Raw genomic sequence first — 15511 nt, 5'->3', positions numbered from 1 at the left:
GGTGCCAGGTTGCGGTGTCCTCTTGAGACTTGAAATGGTGTTGAACTTTGGTAGAACTTTGGGCTTTGCATTGCTATAACTCACCGAGACCAAGAAATGGATCATACCACTCCAGTTCCCACCATCTTTACACTGGCTTCTATCTGTATTTCAAAATACTGCTATTGGTTTAGAAAGCGTTCAAATTATTTGGGTCCAAAGATCCATTTCTGATCTGCTGATGACGATGTGAGCGATTCACCTCTCATGTCATCTGGGACAGGTCTTGTTTTTGTCACCCTAGTCGAAACGAAACATACTTTCGATACTTTTGTGTGACGCTTTAGTATGATGAAGTACAGTAGGGCGTTAATTGACGGGGGAAAAAAGCACAAAGTTAAAATACCCGTATGGAGATAATAGGTTTCAACCCAACAGCAATGTAATTTACAGTAAATGCTATCATAACCTATAATCTCAGCTTTTGGGTTTCAGCTCACAAACTGCCGTTGATGGAAGCAGCATGATACAGGCCCCCAACAAATACACACGCCTGATGCACCTGACCTGTCCTACAGTGCAATTCACGGTCACTCACTGTAATGTAAAGGACAGCTGTGGGCAGTGAAAGGCAGAGAAATGCCAGAAAGGTGTAACTCTCTCTCTCTCTCTCTCTCTCTCTCTCTCTCTTTCTCTCCCTCTCCCTCTCTCTGTCAGTGCCATTATGCATGGCAGAGTGTATGTTCTGGAGTGGGACTATTATGTTAACACCTGTTGTGCTAAAAACGCGTATCTCGCATCCTCTCAATACAATCTGTGGGGTGCTAAGGACGCGTATAGGCGTCTTTAGCGTTTTTAATGATATAAAACGTGATCGCTGTAATCCATTTTTGACAGCTCCCGTTGCTACTAGGCACCGCCTTGTTCAGCGCTCCTGGACATGTTTCACGCATGCGCGCTGTAGCGGTTTGAATGGTACCTTTTTAGTTTGGTTGCTGGGATGCCAGTCAGTCGAAGTGTCCTTGAGCAAGACTCTGAACCCCTAATTGCTCCTGATGTGCAGGTTGGTGCCTTGCATGGTTTCCGCCGCCATTGGTGTATGAATGTGTGCGTGAATGGGTGAATGTAATGCACAATCTATGTAAAGCGCCTTGGATAAAGGCACCATTTAAGCTACGATGACTAAAACTAAGACTAAATATACTGACAATTTCGTCAACAAATAAAAACTAGCCTAAATTGTTAGGTTAGCTGTTAGGTTAGCTCACAACATTGTTAGCTGTTGTGAGCTTGTGTAGATCGGCTATTTTCAGCATGCAACCAAGTGTAAAATCTACCATTGCGACACCATCAACGCCCGCAAAAATACATTTTCGTAGACAAAATCAACTGTAGATTTAGTCAACTAAACTCGTTCTATACCTTTAAGCTAGTAAAAGATGGTGGCAAACTTTAAAGACGATCCAACGCAGCTCTGCTCAGTTGAAGTAGAACAATCCTTTATTTCATATTTATTATATATATTTATTTCATAAATATGAATTAAAGGATTTTTCTACTTCAACTGAACAGATTGAGCTGCCTTGGATCGTCTTTAAAGTTTGCCACCATCTTACTTCATTCCACTGTGATCTTTTACTAACTCAAAGGTATAGAAACTTCTAAAGAACTCTTATCCTGTATTATTGAAACCCTCTCCAAAGAGCACCTGCAGTTTGCACTTTTCTACGTCTAAGGACCCACGAAGCGCTTCTTCTTTTTTCTAAACTTGTGTGATATTTAGTCGACCAAAACTAAAACTTTTCAGATGACTAAAACTAAATACAACTTCATTCAAAAGACTACTAAAAAAAAAACAGTTGCCCTTGAACAGCCTGTAGGCGTCGCTAGTACAGCAACAAAAGAATGCCCTCGCCGTCCGGCTCACTTCCCACAAACACGGCCAACTGCGTTTGTGGGAACGCCCGAACCAAGCCGGATGCACCGCCGTGGAGGATTCTAACCCCTAGTCGCCTTGGGGTTGTTAACGGTTTCTACGTTGAAAGCCAGAACCCCCCTCCTCCGTCCTCCCTCTCTGGCACCCCGGTTCCCTCCTCCGTCCTCCCTCTCTGCCACATTCTGACGAGCCTGGGAGAGAAAGGAGACGGCGAAGAGCGGAGGAAAGCGAAATAATGGGAAAGCGAGGACGTGGGTGGCAGCAGTGTTGATTTTGTCGACTAAAACTATGGCGATAAATGTTCGTCGACTACCCTTTTTCACTGACGGAAATGAATGGAAACTAAGCTATGATGACTAAAACTAAGACTAAATATATTGACATAAACTAGACTAAATTGTTAGGAAGGGACTAGTGGACAAGAGATCCAGTATAAGTAAAACAAGTCATTTTACACTTCGTTGCATGCTGAAAATAGCCAATCTACAAGCTTGTGGATCGGCTATTTTCAGCATGTGTAAAATCACCCATTATGACGGCATCAAGGCCTGCCAAAATACACTTTAGTCGACTAAAAATAGACTAAAACATTCCAGGTGACTAAAATGAGACTAAAACTAACTATTCAAGAGACTATGCCCTAAGGCCCAAACCACACAAATGCAACTCCTTGCAACATGCCATTGGGAATAATGGTTGCAAGTAGTCACAAGGAGTTACATGTTGCAAGTATAGTCACAAGGAGTTACATGTTGCAAGTATAGTCACAAGGAGTCACATGTTGCAAGTATAGTCACAAGGAGTCACATGTTGCAAGTAGTCACAAGGAGTTACATGTTGCAAGTAGTCACAAGGAGTTACATGTTGCAAGTAGTCACAAGGAGTTACATGTTGCAAGTAGTCACAAGGAGTTACATGTTGCAAGTAGTCACAAGGAGTTACATGTTGCAAGTAGTCACAAGGAGTTACATGTTGCAAGGAGTCACAAGGAGTTACATGTTGCAAGGAGTCACAAGGAGTTACATGTTGCAAGGAGTCACAAGGAGTTACATGTTGCAAGGAGTCACAAGGAGTTACATGTTGCAAGGAGTCACAAGGAGTTACATGTTGCAAGGAGTCACAAGGAGTTACATGTTGCAAGGAGTCACAAGGAGTTACATGTTGCAAGGAGTCACAAGGAGTTACATGTTGCAAGGAGTTGCATGGCGACCCTCCGCTGTCAATAACTCTTCCTACTTCAGGGCCGCTTCCTTACTTCCTTCTGTGTTACCGATGATACTAATTAAGGTTATTTTCCATTTAATGTACACTGTTCTCAAACTTGTTTTAATTTCTAGGACCCCCATAACTAACTTTTTGAGTGTACAAAAATAGGTTCCATTTGTACACTCTATACACACCCGTACGGGGCCATTTGGAACCCACTGAAGGACACTTTTGAGACCCACTGGTGTAGCAGAGTGTTTCCAGTGAGCCAACATGCACAATAGCAGCACCCTGACTGATTTTGTTTGACCAGAATGGAACAACAGAGCCTTCATTAGTATCATCGGTAACACTCTTGATGTGAAGCCGCGCTGGTCCTGATTGTATTGTATTTCCTTGTTTATCGCCAGCCTATCTATCGGCAGTGAATAAACGGCTGCTGCCGAACCAGTTGGAAGACTTGGGTGAATTCTATCTCACAACAACACAACGCAGGCGAAGTTCACACTGCTACATCAGCAGTCACTGCCACTAGTCGTCCTCACAACTACACGCATACATAGTGATACGGTATACTCCTTGACACTATTTAGTAGATAATGCTATTTGCTTTTACATTTACAGACGGCTGTTTGTTTGCATCTCTCTGACTGATACATCGCAGGACTCTCTCCATACATACTCACATGCACAAACATACACACAAACACACCTTCTGATCTATGCTGTAACGATTGATAACCTGATACGAGCCATGTAAAAAAATCTATTTTCCCAGACCACGGAAAAACATCTTTGAACCCATCTAGTTGTATGATTTGATGATATAAGCACAATTAGGATACAACGGAATTATCATTCTGTGCTATTTCCACCCGACAGCGACAATATATATATATTTTTATACTACAGTCGCAACAATGAGTCCGTCTGTCCGTCACGCCTAGTGACACGCTCCAAATATGGCCAATACAGAATTCATTCCATATGTTGATCTGACCTCATCAAACCCTTTACACTCAAGACACTGCCCCCGTTGCCACCCTTCGATTTCCATTATATGGAGCTGACCTGTTCTGACATTCCATATGTTGATCTGACCTCATCAACCCTGTATACACACTCAAGACAAGCTCCATATATCGCCAATACAGAATTCTGTATGTTGACCCCCCCCATGCCAAAGCGCCGGCGCTCGGCCAGCAGTCTGCCGTCACCCAGGCGGATATGTTGACCCCCCTATGCCAAAGCGCCAGCAGGCTGCCGTCACCCAGGCGGATGCGTGCACGCGACCTCGTCACATCTCGCCCTCAGGGCGCCTTACTGGTTTGTATGGTCTTTTTCCCCGCTCTCTCTCTCTCTCTCTCTCTACTCCTCCTGTCCCCTGTAGCTATGCCAACGTGAAGAAGTGCAGCAACGAGGGCCGGGCGCTGATGCAGCTTGACTTCCAGCAGTTCCTCATGAAGCTGGAGAAGATGACAGACCTGCGACCCATCCCCGACAAGGAGTTTGTGGAGACGTACATCAAGGCCTACTACCTGACGGAGAACGACATGGAGCAGTTCATCAAGAACCACCGGGTGAGTGGGCTGGGAGGAACGACCAGTTCAGTGTTAATGGAACGTCAAATAAGTGCAGATGCATTTAATGGAACGTCCAATAAGTGCAGATGCATTTAATGGAACGTCCAATAAGTGCAGATGCATTTAATGGAACGTCCAATAAGTGCAGATGCATTCAATATGTACTGCGTCTGCCTGGCACGGCCAAACTAATATCACTGCGTAGATATTCGTAGGAATCTCTGTGTGGAACCTGCATTTCCGAGGGGCAGATTAAAAAAATGCCTCTTGTGGTAAAAACCTGCCCCATATTTGCATACTCACTGGTTCCTGATTGGTCCCTCACTAGTTCGGAGGTAGTGAAATCCAATCACAGCTGAGCAGTGCCAGACCAAAATATGCAGAGGGCAATTTTTTGTATTTATTTTTTATAAAAAATAATTATGCTTTTCTTAAAGTCAAAGTCATACGATTTGTCACACACGTTACACGTGAAATTTGTTGTCCGCATTTGACCCATCTCTTGGAGTGGTGAGCTGCAGCCGTGCCACGCTCGGGAATCATTTGACTAGTTGATTTGACCCACCAATCCAACCCATTGATGCTGAGTGCCAAGCAGGGAGGCATTGGGTCCCATTTTTACAGTCTTTGGTATGACCCGGGCCGGGGATCGAACCCCGGCCTCCCAGTTTCAGGGCGGACACTCTAACCACAAGGCCACTGTCTGGTCTCATTGTCCCTATGCATCCCCCCCTCCCCCCCAGGAGTACTCCATGAAGCAGCTCGCCAACCTGGTGAATGTTTGCCTGGGCTCGCACATCAACAAGAAGGCTCGTCAGAAGCTCCTGTCGGCCATCGACGACATTGACAGACCAAAGAGATAGATGTGATGGTGAGGTATAGCGAAGGACACTCCCGGCGTTAAAAATTGGACTGTCCTAACAGAAGAACACCTATAGTTAACACTAAAGGTGGAGCCTCAGTGTACGCATGCAAGCACTCTCTCGCGCGCGCACACATGCACGCACACACACACACACACACACACACACACTCTGAGGTACATTCAACAAGCAACACTTAGTCTATATGGAATTCTATATGAAATCAATATAGCAGTGTTTTTTTTTTCCTGGTTGAATAAAGGTTCAATTTAAAGGGATCTGTGCTGATATCAACCCATTTGTAATAATAGTGCTGTATGCTTATGTGGCTGTTATTGGCTAACATCTGTGATGTCATGGACACTGGTCTCACTGCTGGATTACTACAATGACCATAATGCTTTGCTGCACTCACCCCCCCACAAAGCGTGTCGCGTCCCCACCTTGGACGCGACACGCTTTGATCTCGCCACAAAGCGTGTGCCTATGCTATAGTTCCAAACATTGCTCCTATGGCTGGAACTATCCCATTGAGATAGAATGAGCACTTCCGCATTCCATTGTTACAATGGGAGTCAACGCTAGTGTCGCCACTCTCTTACTATATTACTCTGGACAACATGTAGTCCAGGAAGGAAGTGAGACCAGTGTCCATGATGACATCACTGGCACTTTGAAATACTAACATATCTAAAAACACATATTACACACATAACCCCCCCCCCCCCCCCCCCCTGGAAAGTGTTTATTTTCTCCAGTCCCAACCATCAATAAAAATAAGATCTGGTTGCAAAAGGGGTGAAGTGGCCCTTTAAGTACTTCAACTCCAGGTCACACTCACACGGTGACTATGATACATGCTTTGATTTTCCTCTCAGTAACCGCTACAGTCGTGCTGCATTTTTGTGTGTGTGTGTGTGTGTGTGTGTGTGTGTGTGTGTGTGTGTGTGTGTGTGTGTGTGTGTGTGTGTGTGTGTGTGTGTGTGTGTGTGTGTGTGTGTGTGTGTGTGTGTGTGTGTGTGTGTGTGTGTGTGTGTGTGTGTGTGCGCGCGTGCAGTGTGTGTAACCACACGATTACTCACAAGATCACAAGATTATTTCTCTTCAGCTTCAAGAAAGTATAAGGATTCTTGTGTGTCGGCTTTTCAATGATACATTTATGGAAAAGCGAGCGGTCCAACGAGGAATGTAGATCAATGAAGTGACTGTGAATATTGCTGCTTCTGTGCTCAGCAAATATCCTCCTTTTCCTACTGTGTACCTCGAAGGTAGTATTAATCACTTAACAAATGATGCGTTGTGTAGATGTGTGTAGCTAAAACACCTTTTCTTTCAATTCTTCAAAATAAAGGCGGTAGAGTGCCAGCAGATATGGCAGATTTTACTCTGAAAAGCCCCCTCCCTTCCGTTCCCCCTCAAAACCGGGAGGCATAATCTTCCGTTACCTCACGCTGGTCACGCTAAAGTCTCTCTAGAAGCGTTAATATTCCAAACGAGATGCATGCTGAAGACAGAACATTGTCCTTCTGGTCAAAACCATGGAGAGCTCCCTAGATTAGGAGTTACGAGCCATTCTTTCGGAGCCGTAAACAAGGAAGTGAACGGCAGCGCGGCATGCGCAAAACACAAGGAAGGAGTATACGGTGCAGAAGGAATATCAATAAAACGCCCTAAAGACGTGTATACACGTCCAAGGCCTCCTGCGGTTTGATTAGAAAGGACGTGCATATATACACGTCCAAGGCTTAATTAGTGTTGACTCCTCAAACGGGTTGCTGGCGCTTTTGCGCGAAATCTGACAGGTCTCTAAGATCTGTGTCTTTTTCTGTGAAATTGACAATCTCAGCCAGCGCTTGACGAGAAGCCTGGGACGTGACGTGATGAATTATTTTCCATGAGGTTGTGCCCTGTGGAGACAGACGGTGGCATATAGTATGTTGCCCTTTACGTCTCTATTATTAGCTATGGCACGCTCATGCTCTCTGTGCATTATTTAATTAACTGTACCTGACCCGATGCTACAGTATGCTTTGTTTGTTTTTTTTCCTTTTATTTGTTTCATTCACGATTCACGAATGACGTAACATAATGCTTATTTTGAAATGATACATGATTGTTGTACAGTAGGTAGCATTAATTATATCACGCTGTTATGATAACTGCTCTGCGTTTGTTCGTCCTTACTTGATTGAAGAAGTTATTATTCTAATTATTATTAATAATATTATTATTACTGATTTTCTGGTTCTGTCCTGGTAAAACGGAAGTGTCGCTTACTTTGCAAATCAAAGTCCGCCCCCTAGTAAGACGCTGAAGTCCCTATTTCAGGCATTTTGTTATAGGCCGAGATTTGTCATGAGTGACACCTTGTGAGCCTGTAGAATGGGCTGTTTTTTAAAGGATTTTGAAGAAATTTCAAAACTTTTGAACATAGCGGTGGTTAATCAATATCGTGAGTCACATATTGGTCCAAGTTACTATGTAGCAGCTTATTGGTGGAGACGATACAGTAGCTAGGGGAGAACAAGACCCGTCCACTCTTATCTATTCCTGGAAGAAACATTGATTTTGTGCACAATAAGACTGTAAAATATGAATGTGTTATTTATTTCCTGGTGTTTGTGTTTTGTTTTTAGTTGAGGGTTATTTTTTTTTATAATCATAACTGCTGGAAGTGTGCTGATCATCTGATCCCTCTCAGTACTCTGTAAACTTGTCAACTGTAATGGAATTACTGTTTAAACATGGACAAATTGTGTTAAGCCTCAAGTGCACTGTAGTAAAATAAAACCATCAGTAAATATCAATGTCAGAGTTGTAAGGAAAGATGGAAAAAATATCCTAATGTAATAAACACACTAACCGTGGACACTTTATTTCTTTGTATTGGATTCATTACCTCATTACCTTCGTTTCCTCCGCCATCGGTGTGTGAATGTGTGTGAATGGGTGAATGTAAGGCACCATCTATGTAAAGCGCTTTGGATAAAAGCGCTATATAAATGCACCATTTACCATTTTGTTACAATTGGGGATATCCCGATCATGTTTTTTTGCTCCCGATCCGATTCCGATAATTTTATTATGACTATCTGCCGATAACGATTTTCTTTCCAATCCGATATTTATATTTGTCAGGTGAAAACGGACCTACAACAGCCCCTGAAATGTACGCGACAGAAGAGCCAGAGTCTATGGCTATTTGATGGTCCTTGACTCCTTGGCATAGACGGTTGACCCACACGTACACCTTCTGAATCTCTGCTGCAACTCTAAAACAGTGGTTTTCAACCAGTGGTCCTTGAGATGGTTCCAGGTGGTCTCCAGCTAAATAATGGAGAGTTGGTAACCAAATGGACCCTTATAGATCTTTAACTCTTGAGAGTGTGAAATGAAACGTAATGGACCCGTAAGGGTCCATTAAAGGGTCCATTAAAGTTAATTTAGAAGAAGTCTACACAATAGAATGTATGATTAGCGTTTGCCTGTTATCTCTCCTATGGTGGCAAGTTTGGCAACATCAATGCAGTATGGAATTATAAAATATTGTCCAACGACGACAACATATTCTAAGTTTCTGGTCTGAGAGGCTAAAATGTCATCAAATGGTGGTCCGTGGCTCAAATGCAGAATAAACTAGAAAAAGTGCCCTTCTGGGCACAGGTCTCCACCAGGAGGATAGGACTGTGTGAGATGTTTGGCAAAATGTTTAGGAGTAATATAAACATGTTTGTTTGTTTTAGTTTTTTGCAAAAATGTTCTTCATTTTGTTGAGGAAATGCAGAGCCACTCATAGCATCTCTGAGGATAGAATTATGGATGAGCAGGACATATCCAGCATTTTGAACGAAACGGGCCACTCCTGAAAACGTTGGAAGGCAATCTTAGCCAATCTGTGTAGAATCTGAGAAATCCAACAGACTCGTCTTGATCACATGACTACAGAGATCATGTGGACCAATTTGCGTGAGATTTGGATGAAATCTGTGCGACTAACATAAGCAATGTGTTTTGCAGAAATCGGCCTCATGGTGGCGCTATAACCGGCAGATGTGGAGGGATGCAGGGACAATGTTTTTCCATGGCCTCTAGGGAGTGCGCGTACATAAGTTGTATACAGATCAATGCAGTTATAGCTAAAAAACGGAATTGGCCTGTTATAGCGCCACCGTGAGGCTGATTTGGGGAAAAAAATTGTGGCATGTCGTCCTCGGCCTAGTGGAAATGTGCGTGTATAATTTCACAGAAATTGCACACTGTTTGTGATTTGTGGCATTTTGTTCGAAACGGACCAATCATGTGAGCTTTGGAAGCCAATCTTAGCCAATCAGGATGGAAGATGGGAAATAGTGCTGCTCCGTGTTGATCGCATGACTATGGAGATAGTGTATACCGAATTGTGTGATGTATGGATAAAATGTGTACGAGTAATCTACATAAATGTGTTTTGCCTAAATCGGCCTCATGGTGGCGCTATAACAGGCCGTTGAGGAATATTTGGGGCAGAGGTTCGTCGTTGGCATCCAGGGAGTGTGTGTGCAAAGTTTGGCATGGATCGGGCCAACGGTGGCAGAGATTAGCTGGTAACGGACGGACGGAAGGACGGACGGACGGACGGAAGGAAGGACACACACACACACGGACGGAGTGCAAAACATACTCTCTCCCCATGCCTTCGGCCTGGTGGAGACAATGATGATGATGAGATCTAGCTGTCAGCCCGTGACCTTCCTGCTGTTGGATAGACGTACTGTACAGTACTAGAGTGCTCCGTTGACTATTTTCATGACTCATTTACCATAGATTTGCTTCTGTTTAAGCTGTCTGGATTTGGGAGTTATGCACAGAATATTGCAAAAAAAAGGAAATTGTTTCAGAAATTGGTCCACCGCACACAAGGGAAAAATAAACGGTCGTTAATTTCTCCAATCTGGCCACAATCCACTCTGCAGAGTTAAACAGACTCGAGGGAAACCCCATGCAGTCTTGCTGGGGATGTTTAGTTTTTTATTATTATTTGTTTACAGTATGTACATGTCTATCTGCCCACACCTGGCCTCCATGCACTTGTATAGGTGAGTTTGAGAGCCAATTCTTCCGCAGCTCTGCGTGTGGAGTTTGCTGTGGACTGTATCACCAGGGATCATTAATATGTCCGTACACAGACAAATGAGTCTGTGGCAAAGACTTGGTCTTGTCCGAGGCAATCGTTAGCTTTTCTTTTTGATAAACCATTGTAATGTTCTTATTTTGATCATAAGACCTAATTACTGAAATTGTCAAGTCTCCAGGTAAGCCGCTCTTTTCCCTGACATTAGTATTCACTTCATTCACTCTGTGGCGGCTCTGACTCACCACACAAACGTTTCCAACCGTGTCTTGGGAGCAGAGAATCGGATTCCTCTGTATATAAACACACAGTTCAGCTGCCCTGGGGCTGCTTGTAAATCTCTACACACATACTGTAGTAGCAGTGGTTGGGTGACTGTACAGTGCACTTTACACACATTGTTGTGTAAATGTGTACGCTCTGGAGGCCTCAGGGCGTCTACTATAAAAGACAGTCTTTGCCTGGGCTCCGACAAGACAACATTGCTTATCTAGCTCCAGCTGTTCGTTACTATCTTGTTAGTTAACTTTTTCTTATTCTTTGGTTTATTTGTAGCTCCCTTCGGGAAGGAGTGTTAGGCCTACGTATCTGTTCTTGGCTCTCCTGCAAGTTCAGAGTAGCTTCTGCTACAGAAAGTGCGGCACGTTTTTCCTCTTCAATTAAGTGTTCTGTAGCAAAGGCATCGTGGCAATCATTCATTTTGTTCAGAAACACAGGGTCAAGAGTGACATTGTCTCCCTCAAACACGGCTCAAATATCGTATCCATGAAAGGACAGTCCCCTGTACAAGCTAGACCTCATACTGTAGGAATGATATTCTCAGAGTATAGCTGGTCGCTTGCACAAGTCTGCCTTACCATCAGAAAATCACCCTGCATTGTTCTTTCCAAAGACCTGCATCTTTCCCAGCTCATTTTACGTCACATCTCATCAACTAGGACACGCTGGGAGGAACCACATGTTGTACAGACAGACCCCTCATCGACATTTAAATAATGTTTTCTAAATCATGACAGTTTTCTGAAATACCTATATTTCTATATCAGTGGTGGTCAATATTTCATGTCAAGGACCCCAAAAATTATATGTAATAGGCTTCCGACCCCCATCTGAAAATATATTGTTCCAGGGACCCCCCCCCCCCCCCCCCCCCCCCCCCCCCTGTGTGTGCCACCCTAAAGCAGGCTGACATCTGTCATGGCAAAATAGTGTTTACATTTTAACCTTTTAAGCATTTAATTAGTGTTGCATTTTCCAAGAAGAATCTCTAATACTCAGCTCCAATATTCAGCTGTCTGTTGCCTGGTTCTGTTGCTTCTAAGTGAAAAAAGTGAAAACTTAAGAAAGGAACTTAAAGCTACCAAAAGTGACAAGGATGCTGGAGTCAAAGGTACAGAAACACCAGAGCTTCAAAGTCACACTGTCTGGAAAACACTTGACTCCTGAAGATTGTGATGAAGCAATCAGACAGGTAGAGGTAAGCAACGCTTCCAATCATTAATGCTGATCAGCCTGATTATGAACACAGCTGTGGTGGGAACAGCACCAAGCCTTAAAACCAGTCAGCCACTTCTTCCTCTGCACTTGTATTTATTTGTAATTTGCAACAATGGGAAGCATTTGCAAAATTGTTCTTGTACTATTGCTTTTGCCCAAGGTAAGAGCTTTTTAATTTGTTTCCAATGTGCATTTATAGGTCTGTTGCAGATTCATAGACGACTATCTCTGAAATGTTATACTCCTGTCCTGATGGCTTCATTCTCACCTGAATTTACAGCCCCAGAGAAGTCATTTTCCAATCTGTTGTCTATGATGACTCGGATGAGTTTGTGATATGTCAATTTTATGCACAGCACAGCAGCCATATTGGAAAGGAATGAGGCCTGTTTCTTGCTTCCTTGCCAAATAAGTTGCCATAGATTAAGTCTCCATTCAGGTCAGGCCCAGTGCTGATATTGTGCATGTTTTCTCACTCACTTTTTCGGTCTCACTTTTTACCCTCATGGTCCCTTGGGGGGGTTCCAAATGCACACCCCTAACTGGAGTGTACTAAATGGACCCATACTGGTCATTTATACGAAATTAAAGTTTTCACCATTGAGCTCTTAGAGTCGGCCTGCTTGCTCAGGGGATACATTGAATCTTGACCACCGCAGGTCAAATTGTGTCAGATCCTGTTGATATAGGTGATGCATAGCATTTGACACACTCTAAATGTGTTGAGGAGATCAAACCAAAACGTCCCCATAATTATAAAGTTGTATTGTATTAACATACTCTACCATACAGTTTGGACAAACTTTTTATTTAAAAAAAATTACATGCTGCGTTATAATTGGTAAAGACCCGTTAAGGAAGAGGCCCAATTTCTTTCCAATGAGGCTGCTGTGCATACTGAGCATTGAACCTAATCATCCCCACACTGTCCCAGTTTTATTGCAGTCTTGGTTCACTATTTTACAAGCTTTGAGCTTTCAAACAAAATGGCTCTACTTAATTTGGCTATTCCCCCGTGACGAAATGAGCTTTAACTCGTTAGCTGTATTATTCAAATAACTCAGAATGCCTTGTGCCAACAGTGTTCAACAGGGCGTCCACCCTGGGGCTGGGGGGGAGGGGGGTGGGGCCTCAGGATGAGTTGGAATGACGAGCCCGACGTGACCACCAGCAACAACCTCATGAATGACCCGATGAGTGGAGAGCCAAACATTACTCTGGCCGACGGCAGCAACACGGTGTACGACGGTGCCAACAACACGACTCAGACTGGCGACGGAAGCGGGTACAACATGCCAGAGCCTTGATGAAATTGAAGGGAAAAACATGAGCGAGCAGCCCAACATCGACTCGATCGGACCGACACCAGGGGGTTGCTACGTACAGCAACTTGATTTGGGATGTTGGCAATAATCTTATTGGCTTTGATTAAAGTTCATAAACTGATCACGGGGTCCTCCTTCTTTCCCTATGTTGACTAAACCTGAGACGATTTACGGAATGCGGGTTCAAGCTGTAGCATTTGGCCCTTAATGGCCTCAATACTTGGTCAAATGTTTAGCACTGTACTCTATGCATTGTCTTTGTCCCCCTCTACACCTAAATATTAACTAAGCTTGTAGATTGGCTTTTGGCAAACGGGATATTATTTTCTCAAAAAATGCAAACCTTTATTAAGCTGCCTGAGTGTCAGAAAGGTGATGCAGGCCAGCTATCTGCCCTTGGCTCTCCTGTAATTGTAAATAGCAGATCTACTGTACATAGCGTGGCACGAAGTGATGCGCGCTATGAGTTTGTATATCTGCTGTTTTTCAATAGCCAAAGTATAAAATATGGTCAAAGTTGATTAAAATGATTGTGACACTATAGGGTCCATTTGGTTCTTAACTTGAACTGCGATAGTTTACCACCATGAAAGGCTGTTGAATAACAAGTTTTGAACCTGTGTGTGTTAGCTTTGTGTGAAGAGCTCTAAAGAATAGGGTATTATATATCACACTTGCCTGCCTGCCTTGACTTGGCAATTAGCTTTTAGCTATGACAAAAGCTAGTCCAAAAAACAAAACGGTGAAGGGTCATAACACACTTTTATTTTACCCATGAAGGCGGTTTCTGCCAATGCATTTCAATGGGAATGGAGCGGTTTGCTGCCATTTGCAGATTAATGCAAAAAAAAATATTGTTTTGTTTGTCTCCTTTTCTTTTGGGAACACCCCAGTCTTAAACACAGTTCTGCTCTAATATCTTTCTCTATAACTAATACTGCCTACTAGTTATCTATTATAAATGATATGTACTTGAAAGTCGATTAACTTCCATCATGTATTTATTGAGCCATTTATACTGAAAACAACACTCTTGTAACTTTGTAACTTTTAAGTGCAAGTAAAAGCATTTTTTGAATTTGCAGTGGGTTTGCACCTTTGTTAAATCTTCATCCCTCCAGCTCATCACTCCAGCTTTATTAATCAGAAAATATTTTTCAGGTGTGTCGCCAATTCCATTCCAAAACGGAAACTTCAATTTTATATTGCTCCAGTTCCAATTTTTGTCTTCTCATTTTTTGCTTCATCACTTCCAATGTCGCATGTTTATCCCGTATGAGTTATCTCTCCTGACGGGAATGAAATTGTTATACTGACCTGAAAATGTATTTTACGTCTACTAAAGAGCTGGAGAGACAGAATTTGGAGAAGGAATATGACCGGGTCCCCGGGAAGGTGCTGCGGGAGTATGGGGTGATAGAGACCTTTCTAAATGAAGGAAGCACGCACGACTCCAACTCGTCTCCATCTCTTCATTCTTCAAAATGTGATCATTTTACCGGGTGCACAGTCGGGAAATACACTTTTAACCAGAGAATACCAGCACTTCACGGTGTGAAGCCTTCGTCAGCGTTGTATGCTGTACACAACAGAAAGTGTCACATTTATAATGTCCATGGTTTGCAACACCCTCCCCTATCTGTGTCGAAACAACATCCAACCAGTTGAAACCCCAAAAGTGCAGTCAAATGACATATCAACAGAAATATAATAAAGCTATAGGCCTACATGACTTTGAGAGTCAATACCACCACCAAATGCCAGTAACGGAGTCTTATTTGCCAATATAAAGATACATTAATAAGTAAGACAACTAGTGGATTTACTAGTTGAATTGTCGACTAGTTGCTTAAAGCCCTAGTCCAAAGCGAGAGCTGTGTCCGTGTGCTCGGGAGTATTAACGCATTGATTGCGGGAATCGGTTTTCTACGTGGTTCGAATCCCAACGGTCCGATGTGGGACACGTAGATCTTGGTTTAGCGCATGTTTTTATTGATTACTTTCAATCGCCT

General features: G+C 43.2%; 1 protein-coding gene and 1 long non-coding RNA gene across 2 annotated transcripts in view; both read left to right on the top strand.

Annotated features, from left to right (window-relative positions):
- Positions 1-8443, top strand: part of vps50 (VPS50 subunit of EARP/GARPII complex) — a 207297-nt gene extending 198854 nt beyond the window's left edge. The window contains exons 27-28 of the mRNA XM_079523040.1: positions 4512-4701; positions 5448-8443. Of these exons, the coding sequence (XP_079379166.1) occupies positions 4512-4701; positions 5448-5567 (310 nt within the window). The 3' untranslated portion in view covers positions 5568-8443. The remainder of the gene's footprint in view (positions 1-4511; positions 4702-5447) is intronic.
- Positions 8444-12200: 3757 nt separating this feature from the next.
- On the top strand, positions 12201-13621 carry LOC306938354. The gene is made up of 2 exons (XR_013791716.1): positions 12201-12334; positions 13257-13621. It is a non-coding gene; the product is annotated as an uncharacterized lncRNA (long non-coding RNA).
- The last annotated feature ends 1890 nt before the right edge of the window (positions 13622-15511 follow it).

Source organism: Electrona antarctica, assembly GCF_951216825.1.
Source record: "Electrona antarctica genome assembly, chromosome: 15".
Classification (NCBI taxonomy): Eukaryota; Metazoa; Chordata; class Actinopteri; order Myctophiformes; family Myctophidae; genus Electrona; species Electrona antarctica.
Note: the sequence above shows the minus strand (reverse complement) of the source record. Positions and strands in the feature narration are given on the sequence as shown.